The sequence below is a fragment of the Equus caballus genome, chromosome 4 (genome assembly GCF_041296265.1).
Source record: "Equus caballus isolate H_3958 breed thoroughbred chromosome 4, TB-T2T, whole genome shotgun sequence".
Classification (NCBI taxonomy): Eukaryota; Metazoa; Chordata; class Mammalia; order Perissodactyla; family Equidae; genus Equus; species Equus caballus.
In genome coordinates, this window is record NC_091687.1 from 52,315,710 (window position 1) to 52,331,474 (window position 15,765).

General features: G+C 35.6%; 1 protein-coding gene across 6 annotated transcripts in view; it reads right to left on the reverse strand.

Moving 5' to 3' along the window:
- The window catches only part of AGMO (alkylglycerol monooxygenase), a 339,413-nt gene extending 325,734 nt beyond the window's left edge, over positions 1-13,679 (reverse strand). For all 6 annotated transcript variants that reach the window (XR_011437830.1, XR_011437829.1, XR_011437831.1 and 3 more), the window contains exons 1-3: positions 13,311-13,679; positions 11,758-11,888; positions 2,161-2,312 (exon numbers count right to left, since the gene is read on the reverse strand). Coding sequence is in view for 3 of the 6 variants with exons in the window: in XM_001495676.5 (XP_001495726.2) it covers positions 2,161-2,312; positions 11,758-11,888; positions 13,311-13,436 (409 nt within the window). In the remaining 3 variants the exon portion in view is untranslated. The remainder of the gene's footprint in view (positions 1-2,160; positions 2,313-11,757; positions 11,889-13,310) is intronic.
- Positions 13,680-15,765: the final 2,086 nt, after the last annotated feature.

Below are 15,765 nucleotides of genomic sequence, written 5' to 3' on the forward strand. Positions count from 1 at the left end.
TTATTTCTTCAAAACTGACAGCATTTAGCATATTAACAAATGGGGAATATACTTGTATTACTTTATTGCAAGTAGTGAAAGGAAAGGAACGCAGTAAGTAAGAAAAGGAGGGCTTCTTTCTTATTACATTTTATGACAACATTTGGATTTTAGAACTGTTCAAACTTTTCAGGTGAATAAATTTAATTAATTAATCAGTATGGACTCAGTAATTCAAGAGGCTCGATAAATTTGATATTATGTTTTTTTATCCCTGTGTATTTCTAGATTGCTAAAAATCAATTTTAATATTTTACATATTGTGACATAAAATTTAAAAATCAAGTATCATATTGAAGTTTGCCATATTCAACTACATAGTTTATTTTTTTCCTACTAGCTTTCCATCACAAGTCAAAAGTCTTTGAACTTATGATTAGGCTTCGTGGCCTGAAGGTGGTGAGTGTTTTTCCAGAAGGTTTTCAGATTTTTTTAGTGCTTGCCTCCGCTGGATTTGGGTCAAAATTTTCTAATGGGAAGCATACTTTAAACAGCCTTGATTCCATGGTTTTAATATATTATTTTACCTTATTGCTCTTCCCTAACTGAGAAAACTTACAATCAATGTATTTTTTAAAGTTTAATATTTGGTAATATTTTGTTGGTTCTTTGTTTCCTGTTATAACAGGCTTTTAAAGATTAAGCGAATTTGCAGATTTCCCAAACAAACACATCTGTACAGGACAGTGTGATATTAGAAGGTTCCAGAAATTAAGTAATACAATGTATGCTTTCTGCAATATCCATTTACTGCATAGAAAGTGAGGAAGATTGCCAATGGGTTTATTTTAGGGAGAAAACTACTATTTTGAAATAAAATACAAAGTTTAATACATGACCATATTTTATTCTTAACCATGTTCGATTTGGGAGTATCCTCTTGCATTTATACACAAGGAAATGATGTCAGGAGCTGACCTATTATTTTCAAAAACAAAGGTTATCGCAGACAAAATAAATAACTTTTTCTAGTTTATATGTTCACTTCAAATTGTTTTAAGGAATTAATACTTTTCATAGTTTCATTAAATGTATATGTCTAAAGTGTTTAACAAAAATAATGCTGTATTTAAAGTTTAGCTGCCTTAAGCATAACGCTCGTCTATGCTACTCCTATTTCCTTCATCCTCGCTTGGGAAGGATATTTGCTCACACATACTCCTACACACATAGCTCAGTTATTCACCCTGATCTCAGGTCTCTTCTTTCCATCTCCCACCTATTTTTTATTATTATTCCAGGTTTCTTCCTCTTCCTTCCTTCCTCCCCACCCACTCAACAGAACCACCCACTGAAATCCTGAGTTCTGCTTTGGAGTAGTTTTTCAAAATTAGCACTTTCCCCCACTTCCCTTCAGAAATACTTTTGCATGCCTTATTCCTCCTTAGAGACCACTTGCTCACCTTAGCTCTACAATCATTCTCCAACCTCTACTGATCCCTGCAGAGGTTTAGACTGTTTCCTGCTCTTCCATTTCGCTTTCCATAAAAAACATTTCTTTGGAAGGTGCAGCCAAGAATCCCCAAAAGCAAATTCAGTGAACCAGTGCAGTAAAAGGGCTTTGTCTTAGATGAGAAATTTTGCAAAACTATGGTAGTACTGAAGTGCGTTATGGCTAATGCCCAGCTGATTGCATTTTCATTTGTAATGTGGAAGTACTGCCAAGAACTTGAATCAAGCTTACGTATGACAGCACACATTACCTAGGATTCCATGCTGTTACAGAGCTCTTCGCAATGACCCTTGATAATTGATGCGAAGTCTGATATTTTGTGCAAGTTGACTGTAGACTCTATCAAGCACGTCGTAATAAGGACAACGTAAGACCATATATTAAAAGGTAATGCTATAGCCATCACTTTCAAAATATTTTGTTTTACAGTTAGATACAAGAGGTGTGAAAAACGGACCTCTAATAATTTCACTTATTAATAAAAATGACTTCAGATTGTTTCCATTTAAATTTCAAGTTAAACTTTCACTATTAATTTTTACATGCTGTAACATAAACTATGTATTCACTCATTCATTCATTGATTCAATAAGTATTTACTGAATACCTACTATGTGCCAAACACAGTTCAACATAAAGTGTCAATAAAGCCTTGGTCTGCAACTTACCATGGGCCATGCGATGGAACCAGTAGTATCCAAAGTCAACTGCTAAGAAAGTTAAATACCAGGTCCATGGAGAATCCCACGGCAAGCCGATGAGCCTGTAGTTCTCCCAGATATAAACGTAGCTGGTCAGCTCAATGCTCCTGGAAAACAGCCTGGGAAAATAAAATTCATAAGCAATGATTATACCATATTTTAGACGTAAGATTATGCTACAATATTTTAGGTAATATTTAACAATTAATATATTCATATGTAAAAATAAAATTCTTTCCCCCTTCTTTGTTTCTTACTGCTCAATCATGCCTTTTAAGAGGCTCAATTTCCATGATATCCAAATGACTCACATGGTGCTTCCTTTGGTTTCATAGGCATCATGGATGCCAGCTATTTGTGCTCTCAATCTCATGGAATTTAGGATGCTGTTCCTGTTTTATGTCTCTTAAAATACTTTTCATGGAACCCATACAACATAAAAATGACAAAACTATGACTTATTTTCTGTGATTGTCATTTCTAAATCTTAATGAGTACAATAAGGGTGCTTTTTAAAGGAAGTATAAAAGGTAGAAAATTATAATTAGCGTATTTTTAAAAGGGGACTGTAAATTTCCTGCTGCCTTAAAACATGTTAATCTCATAAAGTTTGCCTTTCGATTAAAGCTGCTTCTGGCTAACTCTATTCTCTCTCTTCCTCTCCATTCCCTCCTTCCTCTCCCTTTCACACACACACACTTTTAATATTTTTTAGATGTTATACTTAAGATCACAAATTGGATTCTCATAGCATTTCAATATTTCTTGTAGTAATATAAACAACAGCTCCCAAGATATAAGAGAATAATCTTCCCCTAGAAATAAAGTACACAACCTAGTTAAAATAAACAATTGATTTTAAAACCCGGACAGCAGAATGTCTTGCCACTTATTCTGCCAAGCTTCTGTAAATTCTTATTACAAGAACTTTCAAAAACATACATAGTATACTTCAGTTTTATAAAGTGTAGTATTTTTTTCTTTAAATTTTCTGTGATCCAATTTAAGATCAGACTCGATCCTCATTCCTTATCACTTTCCTTTCCACTATTCCTTAATCACTTTCATAAATTTGATTGAATTGACTTTTTCTTTCATTATTATCATTAATATGTAAAATGAATTGATAATTATACCTAATAAAGATTTATTTATAAACCATGAATAAATGAGAAAATATGTAAATATTCTAATTTTAAATAACAGTTGAAGAAGCAGCTCAAATTAGTATATTATTAAAATTCACCATTTTAATATTATTTCCCTTTACACGGTCAGCTTCTACGAATTATCACATTACTTAGTCTTTTACTTGAAGATGTGGGCCTCTAATTTTAGTCTACTTTTGATCTTAGTGATGATAAGCTTTCAATTATGTTTAATAACTTTAAAATTATCTCATATTTTGAATGCTTCAAGTTATTAGTTAATCTGTAACATAAAACACTAGGCAACTTCACAACAGCATTAATATAAATAACTCATAAAAATGTCAAATGCCTACACTTTTCAAAAGGACTACACATCATCAGATTTTAAAACCCAATTTTCAATTTGAGATTACTGTTGGTTCGTAAACTGGCCACCATATACAGAGGGCAAGGAGAGACCCAAGAAAGAGGCAGACCACTCCATATTGGCAGGTGACAGTTTTAATAAGGAAGGGAACTTACATATGAGGCTTGTCTTGGGTGCCACAAGACAAGCAGATCTCCGCACTAGCCCACCAGAATGTTAGAAATTTATATAGAGGCCGTAACTGGGTTCAATCATGTATTCAGTCCAGATGATCTTAACAACACTTTATTCTCTCAAGGGTCTGTCCTTGAAATAGCTGCTAATATGAGAAGAGTAGGCAGAACGTACATTCCAAGGACAGGGGAGGGGATAGGGAGCCTCCTCCAATTGTCTGCGTCCACCTTAAGGGTCAACTAGCGGTCACACCCTTTTGATGACCTCCTCCAGCAATTACATGGCTGGAAAGAACAGTTTTGCCCCTGAGTGTGAATCCTTGACGCAAGGTAACTGTCGACCCAAAACTCCTGTCTCAACCTGGGCTACACCCTCGATACTCCAGAATCCCCTTTCAAAGTGGCCCTGAGCTGCCTGTAGCACCTGCATGGACCTCTTTCCTGGTCCAATCCTCCAGAGGGCCGATCTGTGCAGGTGTGTAAACTCCTGGATGCGACAAGGTGGTCAAGAGCGGCTGTTTTGGGACATGTAGAGAGAGCTGGGACAAGCAGTCTGGGATGTCCACACACATGTGTATGAGGTCCCTCATGAGACAGGACAGGCCGTGGGCCAGGGGCTCCCACATTGTTCTGGAACCCTAAGAATCTAAGAACTCGAAATTTAAACCTTGTCTTCCAGTTTGTTATTCAGGTTATTTATCATGGTAGGGGGAAAGAACACATTTTATTTTAAAGCATGTTAGCTTGGTTGCTAACTTTTATTAATTTAGACTAGGTCTTCTCAACAGTGTCATTATTGACAAATGGACAAGATCATTCTTTGTTGTAGGGGTCTGTCCTGTGGAAACAATTACCCAAATTATGAAATCTTAAAATTGCTTCCTATTACCCATTAGTAGAGCGTTATCCGTATAGAATTCAAGTTTTAGGTAAAAACCGGTGAATAATATCAATTTTATATGGTTCTGCCTAATAATTTCTCTAAAACAGGGATTCTAAACCTTGATGCTATTGCCATTTGGGCCAGAAAATTCTTTGTTGTGAGAGTCTGTCCTATGAGTTGTAGAATGTTTAGCAGCATACCTGGCCTCTATTTGCTTGGTACCAGTAGCATAGTTCTCCACCCTAGTTGTGACAACAAAATGTCCAAATGTCTCCTGGAGGGGAAAATTATCCTAGTCAATAACCCTAAAAGGACTGACTCAGAAAGAAAAATTAAAACTTATAAAATGGAACAGAAACTTGAAATAATCTACAGCTTTTTACATAAGCTTTAGTGTACGGTGTCAAAGCAGATCCATTCATGGATCCATCCATTCATGGATCTCCATTCAATCATTCGGTAAACTCATATTAAGAGCCTATTAGGTGCCCGGCTTAGCACAAGGCAGGGAGGACACATCATTGAACAGGGCAAAAATAATCATCTGCCTCGTTGATGTCTCATCAGTTCAGAACCTTTTTTTAAAGTTTCTATCTTTCTTGTCAGTTCCAGTGACAACTGAAATCAGATTTAAGACACCAAGACTTCGATAAATGAAAGAGGGTCCCTGGCAAACTTCATTTGTTAAAAAAAAAAAAAAGAGAACCTGTCTGCAATTGAAATACTTTTTTATTTCCTGTACAGGTGCCAGATTTTGAGCAGACACCCAATTTATTACTCTGTCAACTTACTTATTAGGGTTGACACAAATCGAGCTGAAATATGCCTGACATACTACAGTCAAGGGTTTTTTTTTTCACACTTTAGCACGAAGCCAAACTTTCCTCAAGGTGAAGGGAAAGAAGGGAGAAGCTGTGGGAGTTAAATTCCCTGCTTTCTATCAGCAAGATGAATATGATCCTCTTCCATCATAAATGGGAAAAAACAGCCATGGAGTGCCCACAACTAAAAACAATTCAGCAAAGGGATACAGCTGGGAAATGATTATCAAGCTCTGGAAAGCCCTTGATTGCAGGAAATAGCACCTACATTTTCAAAAATGTTCCCACCAGACCTTGAATCATAAACCAAAGCTCCTTCCTCTTTCTCTTCCCAATTCCTCCCTCCACTCCCAGCCCCCACCCCCAGCATATGACTCTTCACTCTGGAATTCAAACTTCAACTCTCTAAGCCCCATCCTGTGGGAAGAGACATATGTAATATACATGTATATCTCGAGCTTTCTTTATCATGTGGAGATGGAATATTGGGTAGCACAGGGGCTTTGAATAACCAAATCCTAGACCCCTTTTATTCATTAAGTTTGAATGCAAGACCAAGAAAATGATCTAAATATAAGGAGACATTATAATCCTCTAATCAATAACCTGTATATATAGAGGCTTTCCTTCCATTGTCCTATTTTCTTCATAAATTCCCCCCAAATAGCTAATTCTTTATGTATTTTATATAACATTTTTTATCCATACTAGAAATTCGTCCTGTCAATGTTCAGTTACTGTAAAATCTAGTAAGGTACTAAATTGCTATTCCACTACTAATCCTGGATTTTAAAAAGATAAAGCTAATTTATAAGATTTTGAGATTTAAAAATAATAAATAAATTAGAATAAATATTATTTGGGGATTGAAAATTACAAAGCTGTTTAGTTATCAAAGTCATCTCGGTGTGAATGTATCTATCATCAAAAGTAGAAATGTTAACACTGGACATGTCATTCAGCCTTTCTGTCTCTCAGGGTCTCTTAAGATATGAGAGCATTAGGCTGAATGGATGCTGAAATTATCTAGCTCTCAGATACTCTCATGCTCTAATCATTAATCAAGCAAATGAAATTTGATGTAATGCTCCCATCGCAAAGTGTTAAAATTTCAAAGCAACCTTCAGGGCAAATAGAATTATGCACCCAATGGTCACAGACGTCTGCCAATTTATATTATTTCATAACTGTCATTAGAGCTATGTGTACTGTCCAATTTGGCCAGATTATGCAAAACTGAAGAAAATAAATTAGACATTTTTGTTTCTAATAATCTTGCTTATAAATCAGAAAATAAACCAGTATTCAAATGAGATCATTCTAAATAGCCTTATTAGCTTCAGGAAGTTATAAATGAATAAATATATTTGGATTATATATATTGATTTTTCCAGAGAAAGTTTGTTATTTATTTATTTCAAAATCTCTTAAACCTGGCCCAGGAGCCTACACTGTTTATCTGTAAAGCTACTGCCACTTTTGCTCCATCTAGTGGAATATTGATTTTTCCTCGATAATAACAAAATACATAATGCAACCTCTACTTTCTGCAGATGGATCAAATTCATACTGCTGTTTCTTACTGCGAAACGACGTTACATTTACAAAACAATCGTTTAGTTTAATTTCTTTTTGCAGCAACCACAAAACCATAGACCTTTACAAACACAATATGGTAGATTTGGAAGAAGTGAATTTGCTACATTCTGTACTTTGCAAGAAGTAAATTACTTTTAGTAATTCAGTTACTCCATTGAATAAGCACACAAATCCCGAGTAATAAGCACAAGGACGCTTGCATTCATTAGGGAAGTTTAGTCGAATAGCAACCTCTGAAGTTAAATAATTGATAACAAACACAAAATCTATTTATAAAGTTTCTAAGATAAAACTTAAGAGGAAATGAGGCATTCTTCCTAATAAATATAATTAACAAACCAGCAAGTTTTTAAAATGTATTTTCCTCATGGGCTGTTCTTTTAATTATTTTCTAAGTTAATAAATGTATATTGATATTAATAATAAAATATCATTACTAATATTACATAAATACATTTATCTCTTATTTTGGACCATGAATAACTTCTTATTAAAGTCATCATCCAAGTGACAGGCACTCATGTGTTAGAAGTCTGATGTTGCCAAAGGCAGCATTGCCTCTGATACTAAAGTATAAAAACCCAGTACGCAATTTTCCTTTATTTACCACCCCAAGGAGTCAAAAGTATTTCAAAGAAGTTTAATTTCCTCCTCTTTAAATATTCTTTTTTTGGTGAATCGAAACTTTCTTGTCAGGAATGGAAAATTCCATGGCAGTCATGGCCAGTAAAACTGTGCATATGTACGGTTGAACACTGTGGAGCGGGCTCCCTAGAAAAAATTGGCAGTGACCCATATGTATTAAAAGTGGAGTGTCCCCAACTTATTTGAAAATTTACCTACTTAAATTATTCCTCCAACCTATTGCAATTTGATTTATAATCTGCTGTTTCAACAGAATAAATGAACCCATTAAAAACAAACATACTGTAGATATTTATATCGGGAATAAAATTTCTCTTGGGAGGATGCAATTTATGGAAGCAGAAACACTAAAAGGAAGTAACAAATTGAGGTCCCGGTTTTCTAATGAAGGATTGGAAATTGAGTTCTGCTTAAACAAGCAGGAAAAAAAAAAAGATGTGATTATTTTTCACTCGTTAGCATTTAAGTCAGTAGCAGGCTATTTCACAAGTTTTAGATAGATTTTTTAAAAAACAGACTTAGTAAATATTTTGTTAAGTTTAATTGTTTATAGTCACATACACAAATAATTGATAGAAAGGCAGATTATCTGCATAGGATACACTGCGTTTAACTATGATAAATAGAAATATCTACCGCTAACTGCAGGACTAGATTTTGACTAGGAAGTCTGCCTAGTGGATTCCAGAAGAGCAAACAGATGCAGGCCTGCCCAGAATCTGCTTCTTCAGACACATGGACTTTTATTACACATCACAGTCCGTCTGACAGACTTGTAAACAAGATATAACCTTGTCTATGATTAACATTTTCCCTTACATAAGGATTTGAAAGATACAGCATGTACCTCTTCTATCAGTATGGTAAGCGTGCTACTAATCTTCAAGATACTTCGAATTTTATGTAATAATGAAAATGAGATCCTCAAATAAACATTGTTTTTCCTCAAAGTCTGCTCTCAGCATTTCCATTACATGAATGGCAAAGTGGAAAAACATGTTCAGGGTTTCACTTTGATTTCCACAATTTCTTTTGTCAGAAGCCACATGCCTATTTGACTTATTATCCAAAATGTAATTCCTCATAAATGAATTAACAAATGGTATACTACCATTTTTCTCACAATCATGTATTTCAGGGATGTGGCAAGCCCCTCTTGCTGGTGTAAAAAATGAAATTAGTCCCTCAGAGAGGATACCATCAATGCCATGATAATCGACCTCTCAGCTGTTAATGATTCGCACAAGGATTCCCCTTGATGCTGTGGCTTCAACTGAAATATTGTTTTAAGTTCCTGTTAAATTCCCCTCTCATCTTTTGCTGAAAGGGGATTGAGTAGAGTGGACCCTGAGGGTCAGCTTTCCTTCTCTGCTTATATCTGGGTTTGTTTCTTTTTTAATAGCAACAAGATAAAGATATTTTTAAATTTTATTTTCAGATCATTTGCTTTGCTGAGATCTTTTAGATAAAAGTCTACGAAAGATAAAAGCCTTTGCAGAACTTACAAAATTATGCACATTTCATAATTTAGAATTGCAGTTCACATCTACAAGAACAAAAAACAAGCAATTTGCCGTTCTCATTCAAAATACAACTGCAGAAATATAGGCTCCAAATTCAAGTTCACAACCTTTGACCTTTCTCCTGAAGGGCACCTCAGTTAAGAGTTTGTGTTAGCTTAAGGAGTGTGGGATGTGAGGGAAAAGCACTGCCCGTCCTCTCCCTAAAGGACTGGTTTGTTTTGGGTTGTTTCTTTCCTTCTCTCCTCCTCTCTTCCTCTCTCCCCACCCATCTCCCTTATGCTTTGGGGGTTTGTTTCTAGCAAAAGATGTATGCTTGATTCTTGCATATCCTGTTATAATTCCATACCATTTTTTATCACACTGCTGAGCAGAAATGTAGGACTGAGGATGCAGTTAATATTTCTGAAGTTACAATGTTATGATAAGAGAACAACCTAATTTTAACTTGTGGCCAAAGTGCAACGTGAAATAGTAAAAGAAATGCTGAAGCATTCATTCAATTTGATGTCTCCCAGAGTTTTTAATAAATTCATTCCAACTCAGCAGAATATGTGATCCATAGTTGCACCTGCAGGGCACTTCTCAGTTATCAAGTTATTTTTACAGTTCATCAATCGTCCAATTTCCATAAACTTATACACTTAACTTTCTCAGAAGCAATTACAGTAACCAACTGGGTATTTTTCAATAACCAAATCTACATATCCCTTGAGTATGTTAAATGTATTTCATATTCAATTCTGTTCAAGGGAGACACGAGACAGAGGAAATTATGTATAATTGTAAATTCTTACTTAGGGTGTTCTGGGAATTAACTGCAGATAACTTGAGATATTATCCTCTCATTCTGACAACAATGTGCAATCATAAGAGTAGTTTTTCAGAGAGTCGTTATTATTATGATTATTTTGATTATTACTATTACTATTTTATATCTACAAATCTATCTTTTTCATAGTAACATTTATGAAATAAATTTTACTTTTATGTTTACTTCCCATGTAAATAATTTTATGCAATTATATGAAATTATGTTACATTTTCTCATATATCTTTAAGTTTTCATGTTTTTAAAGTCCACCTTGGTTTCCCACTGGGAAGTTCATAGAAACATTCCAAAGCAATGAGCACTTGTCAGAAGTAAAATTCTTAAAACAGTAAAAAAAAAAAAAAAATGCGATGGGTAGGAAGCAGGAATGAGAACATTCATCAACAACACAAAGCACAGACTTCTAAGGGTATCCTCTCTCATCCTCTGCCTCTGTGGTAAATCCTCATGTACTGAAGAGCCTTCCATTCGTTTCTCCTCTACAAACATTATAATTTACCATTTCTAACAAGTAGTAGGTCACTTATTGTTTAGTGTTCTTTTGTCCCTTCATCATCCAATTTTATTAACAACATAACACCATAAGATTATTAAATGTTAAAAAAAAAAATCTACCATGTACCAGACATCATTCTAGGCATAGGAGTTAAAACCATGAAAAAAGAACACCCATTGCCCTCAAGTATGCAAGCTAGGAGGAAGAGCTGGGAGGAAAACAGGTGAGTATAATGCCATGTGATAATTCTATATCTGAGGTAAGCAAAGATTCCATGGGACCATAGTGAAGTGGTGTCTAGAGTAGAGTTGAAGAACAAATAAGATTTGCTGAAAAGTGTGGTTCTTCAACAGAGTCTATATTTAGACTTAGGAAATGAATTGGAGTTGACCACATGGATGAATTTCCAGGGGAGGGAAACACATGTGACATCTGGGCAATGGCAAGTAGTAGAGTATGGAATGAACAAATATTGCAAAGGGGGAAGGAGAATGAAGGGACCAGAAGCAAGGCTTGGTAGACAAAGGCCTCCATAAATCAGGAAAGGAATTCAGATGTTAGCCTCAGGCAATACGGAACCTGTAAAGAGTTTCCACCAGGTTCACATTATGGAAATGTTTGGCTGCAAAGGAGGTGGGACTAGAGACAGGGACACCACTTAGGAGACCATTGTAGTAATGCAGAGTTTTGTGTGACTCTTACTGTGGAGGGTCTGCACCCTAGATTGCTATAGTGTGTGAATTTGCCTGAGGCAAAATTAATTTTCTAATAGATAACTATACCATAACTCAGGGCTGGGAGTAAGGTAAGGCAAGTGAAGCACTTCTCTTGGGCACAAAATTTAAGGGGGCACCAATAAACTCAGGAATCAAGATAATATTTAGAGCAACATTTTTAAAAATGAATACAAAAAAGACCCATGATGACCAAAATATCAAAAATTTAAATAATGACAGTAATTAAAATCTTTGGGCATATATGTGAAAATAGAGTAATTCTCCATATAACACGTTCCTTTTCCATCTTATCTGGAGAATTTCAGTTTATTCACTCAGTGTTGCTAACCAACTAGCTCACCGTGGAAGCCTAGACAGAATACCGGCTGACATTGATGTTAACGAATCATCCACACGACCTGGTGGCTTCCCTTTTCGAATCCAGCTGACAGCCAGTTCAAGCAGCATCAAGGAAATGAAAAATGGAGTTGCCTGGAAAGGAAATTGCAGAAAAGAGATGCTATTGAGCTCGGTATGAAATTCTTCCACATTTCCTGATTAGTCCTTCCAGAAGTTGGAGGCCCAGAGTGACATAACAGGGGCAGGTATACACCTATCTGAGAGGATCATTTCCTCCCAACAGGCAAAGAAATCTGATTATTTTGGGCATACACTAAACAGGTGCTCAAAATCTATCATCCGATATGGAATAAAATATAACCATAGATGTAACCATGATAATTCTGCCAAGAAAAAAATGAGGTCAGGGGACATGTTTCAAGTGAGCGCTAAAAAATACATTTTTAAAATAAGTGCAATAATCAGAAGTCTATTATCTACAGTTCTAAGCCAGACCCACTTTAAAAGGCTTTCCTTAAGGATGCACGTGATTCTAGTTTTCAGATTAGAATTACAGGATAGACAAAATTGAAACTGTAGGAACAAAGAATTTTCTTCTGAGTATTTCAGAGAATAAGGTTGTTTTAAGCATTTGTTTTAAACATCATTCAAGTTTTATTCATTCAGCTTTATTTTTGTTTTATTGAATAGGTTTTTTAGGCTCCACTATTGATGATAAATATTGGACTACATTTGGTGTTCTAGTATAAAAAATAATGATTTATGAATATGTGAGTACATTTTTTTCCTAAAAATATCAGAAAGAAGTAATATGTAATTCTGAAAAAGTTATGAGTTTCACTCATCACTCATTTCATGAGTTCTGAAGTTTTCTAAACTGAACTCCCAAGAACATATTCTCTGATGTCATTTTTTTTTCTGTTTCTGGTCTGAACTAGTAAGTGTTGTAGGAACAACTTTGACAGGGTGGGGAACTTCAGTATTCAAGTTCTAATTCTGGATATTTCCACTTCCAATCATAGCCAGGAACCAAAAGTGAAAAGTGCCTCTGAACACTTCAGTGTTTCAAAGAAAACTTGGTTCAAGTTCAAACTTAGGAAGTCAGAGCTGGACTCAGTCAGCTGTGCATCCATTCTGCAGAACTACTCTACCAAATTAAAGAGGAAAGTTTCCTGGGAGGTGGTAGACAAGTTTACCCTTTAAAAACAAAATCGGTACAAAGTTTACTGATGTCTTATGACCATTGGACTTTGGGCTTCTAACGGATCAATTTGGAATGCCACTGTGTCCAGGAAAACCTTTTAAAGTTTTATCATATTCTGCAGTGACATAGCAGGGGAGAGGTGGTTAATAGGAGAAGATGGTTATGGATATTGTACAGAAATTCAATTCAAGTAGAAATCCTACTTTTGCTGCATGCCTTTATGAAACACAGTTATTTTTTATTAGAAATTTAATAATTTGAAGAATGAAAGTGAGCAAAATCCCAGGATGCATTTAACTTACTTCTTACTAAGAAAAGAGCAACAGCAGCCTCTTCCCAGATAGTCTCACCTTTTTTACATAATCAGGCACCTCTTCTAGGGTTCGGAATGACGTTTCATTGGGCTTCATCATGTAAAACATCATGCGAATTCCCTGGGAAACTGAAACATCCTGTTGGGCTTCTGGGTTCTTCATCTCTGCCCTTGTCTGATTCCCAGCTGGAGAATATTTGTGATTCAGTGTTTGAAGCCAGAGGCTGAACAAAGAGGACGAGATGTGCTGCACAGAACAAGCCCTTTGTCAGAGAACAGCTAGAAACAAAGCTCTGTAGACAGCACAGCCAACAGCAGATTCTGTATAGAGACAGGAAAACACAGAGATCAAGAACGAGTTCAGAGTTCAGTGGGTGCTGTCCCAGAAATGGGGCACGTCAGGGAGGGAGAGAGGGGGAATCTTGCCCAATTAAAGATAAGGGGTGGAGTTTGGCTGTAGGTTAAGTAACTTACTATTGGGAAAAAAAAACAAACAAAAAACCACATGATACTTCCTTGGAAAGGGGGAAAAGTGATAACAGGTGAAGGTTCACTCTGGAAAAAAGTAGGTGGAAATTCAAGACTTGAATCACATGAGGAGAATTCATTTTTTTCTCTTCCTTCTGAAATTCACATTGTGTTCAAGTTTGTAGTTTGCCCACAGAGCTGTATTTCCTGAAAGGACAGGTTGCTGTAATCTCACTTAATGAGACTATGCTTGAAAGTCAATAAGCATTGAATATATTGTACTGGTTATTATCTTTATTTTTATGGATCATGTTAACTTCTGCATGCAAACCATTTTAGGGGCATTAGAATTATTACATGATCTACATTGTTTAATGGAAACTTGACTAGTCACATCTGCATTCTTTTTCGCGTTTATGGGGACTGATTGAAAAAGCAGACAAGATGTGGCCGTGACGCTTATCTCTGTTTTCCAGGAGGAGCTTAAACTGTGCCTTTTAGGTACTCTCGAGGGCACGCGCCTGATCGTATCACCAGCGACCGAGTGAAGATTTCCCAAATAGCCTCAGGCCTTCACCTAGAACAGCTGTGGTCATCCTTTGGCGACCACCTCATCTTTTAAAAATGCTTATGAAGATTTAATTAAATTATTAATACATGATTGTTTTAGGAAAAAAACAGAAACTAAAAATAAGCAAAAATAAAATACCACCCAGAGACACTGTTTACATTTTCGTATATGTATAGTCAGTTCCACGATCATATGACGTACGTATTGCTAAAAATCACCATACTATGCAAAATTGTGCAATAAAATCCACAGGGCTTATGAGAAAAATAAGATTAGGATGCAATCCTCAAAAAACTCACAGTAATCCATAAGGGGGGAAACATCGGAACCTAATAAAAATGGTGGCACACGTTTACACATACATGTTACACGGTGAAGAAACGTTTAAATTCTACAATAAATACGGTGCTGCATCCTGAAAAATACCTGACTTTTTTTGTGGAAGTTGCTGTTGGAAGAGTTGCAGATTGTGAGTTATTGTTGAGCATTGAAAGGATGCTTATCTGAAATCAGACAGAAAGTTGTCGACCAGATAATGGCTACCGTGGCTCGTAACACATATGTGGACTGAGGATGCTGTAGATGTTTAAGGCTTGTGCATGTGTGTGCATTTTCTATATTCCTAAACCTTTCAGATCAGTTGGGTGCAACCTTTAACATTCACCTGGTGTCTCTCACTGACAAAATCACACAAGCATAGATGGCATGCTCAAGTTATTCTCTAACATAGTGATCTTGTTGGAACAAATTTGAGCTTTCAGATTATTGCAGAACTAACTGTACTTTCAGACAGTTCCCATTACAAATGAATACACATGGACATACATATTTAATAAAAATGATCATTTTAGGCACAATTAGGCATATTAGACATAATGAGGCATATTGGGCATAATTAGGCAGAATTGGTTTTATTTCCTGATTTTAAAGATTTTTGAAATTACAAATGTAATGCATTAAGGGAGGAAAAAAATGCAAGCAACATGGTAGTAAATAAAGTAAAAAGCAACAACACCCATTCCCCTTAACCCACACATGTTCTCCCTTCAACTTTTCAAGAACACCTTCTCCTAGTGGATATTTTTCTGTACTTGTTTTTTCCTACAAAGACTAACTGTTGTTATCATTATTATTATCATCATGTAAATGCATTCACAAATACACACATTCTTTGATTTTTCGTAATGGACCATATTAAACATAGATACAACAACTCTCCTTCTTGGAGTCAACAACTTATCAGGAACATTTTTTCACTCAGTATGCGGTTATATAGGGTTTTTTACTGACTACAAAGGTGTGTGTGTGTATGTGTGTGTGTGTGTATTCTAAGCGGGAAGGCAAAATCATTTTAAGTGTTTAAAGTAGTGGAACTTTAATACAAAGAATTAATTATAGAAATGATGGAAAAGGTAAAAAGCCAAGTGGAAACAAAGAGGTAATCTAAAGATTA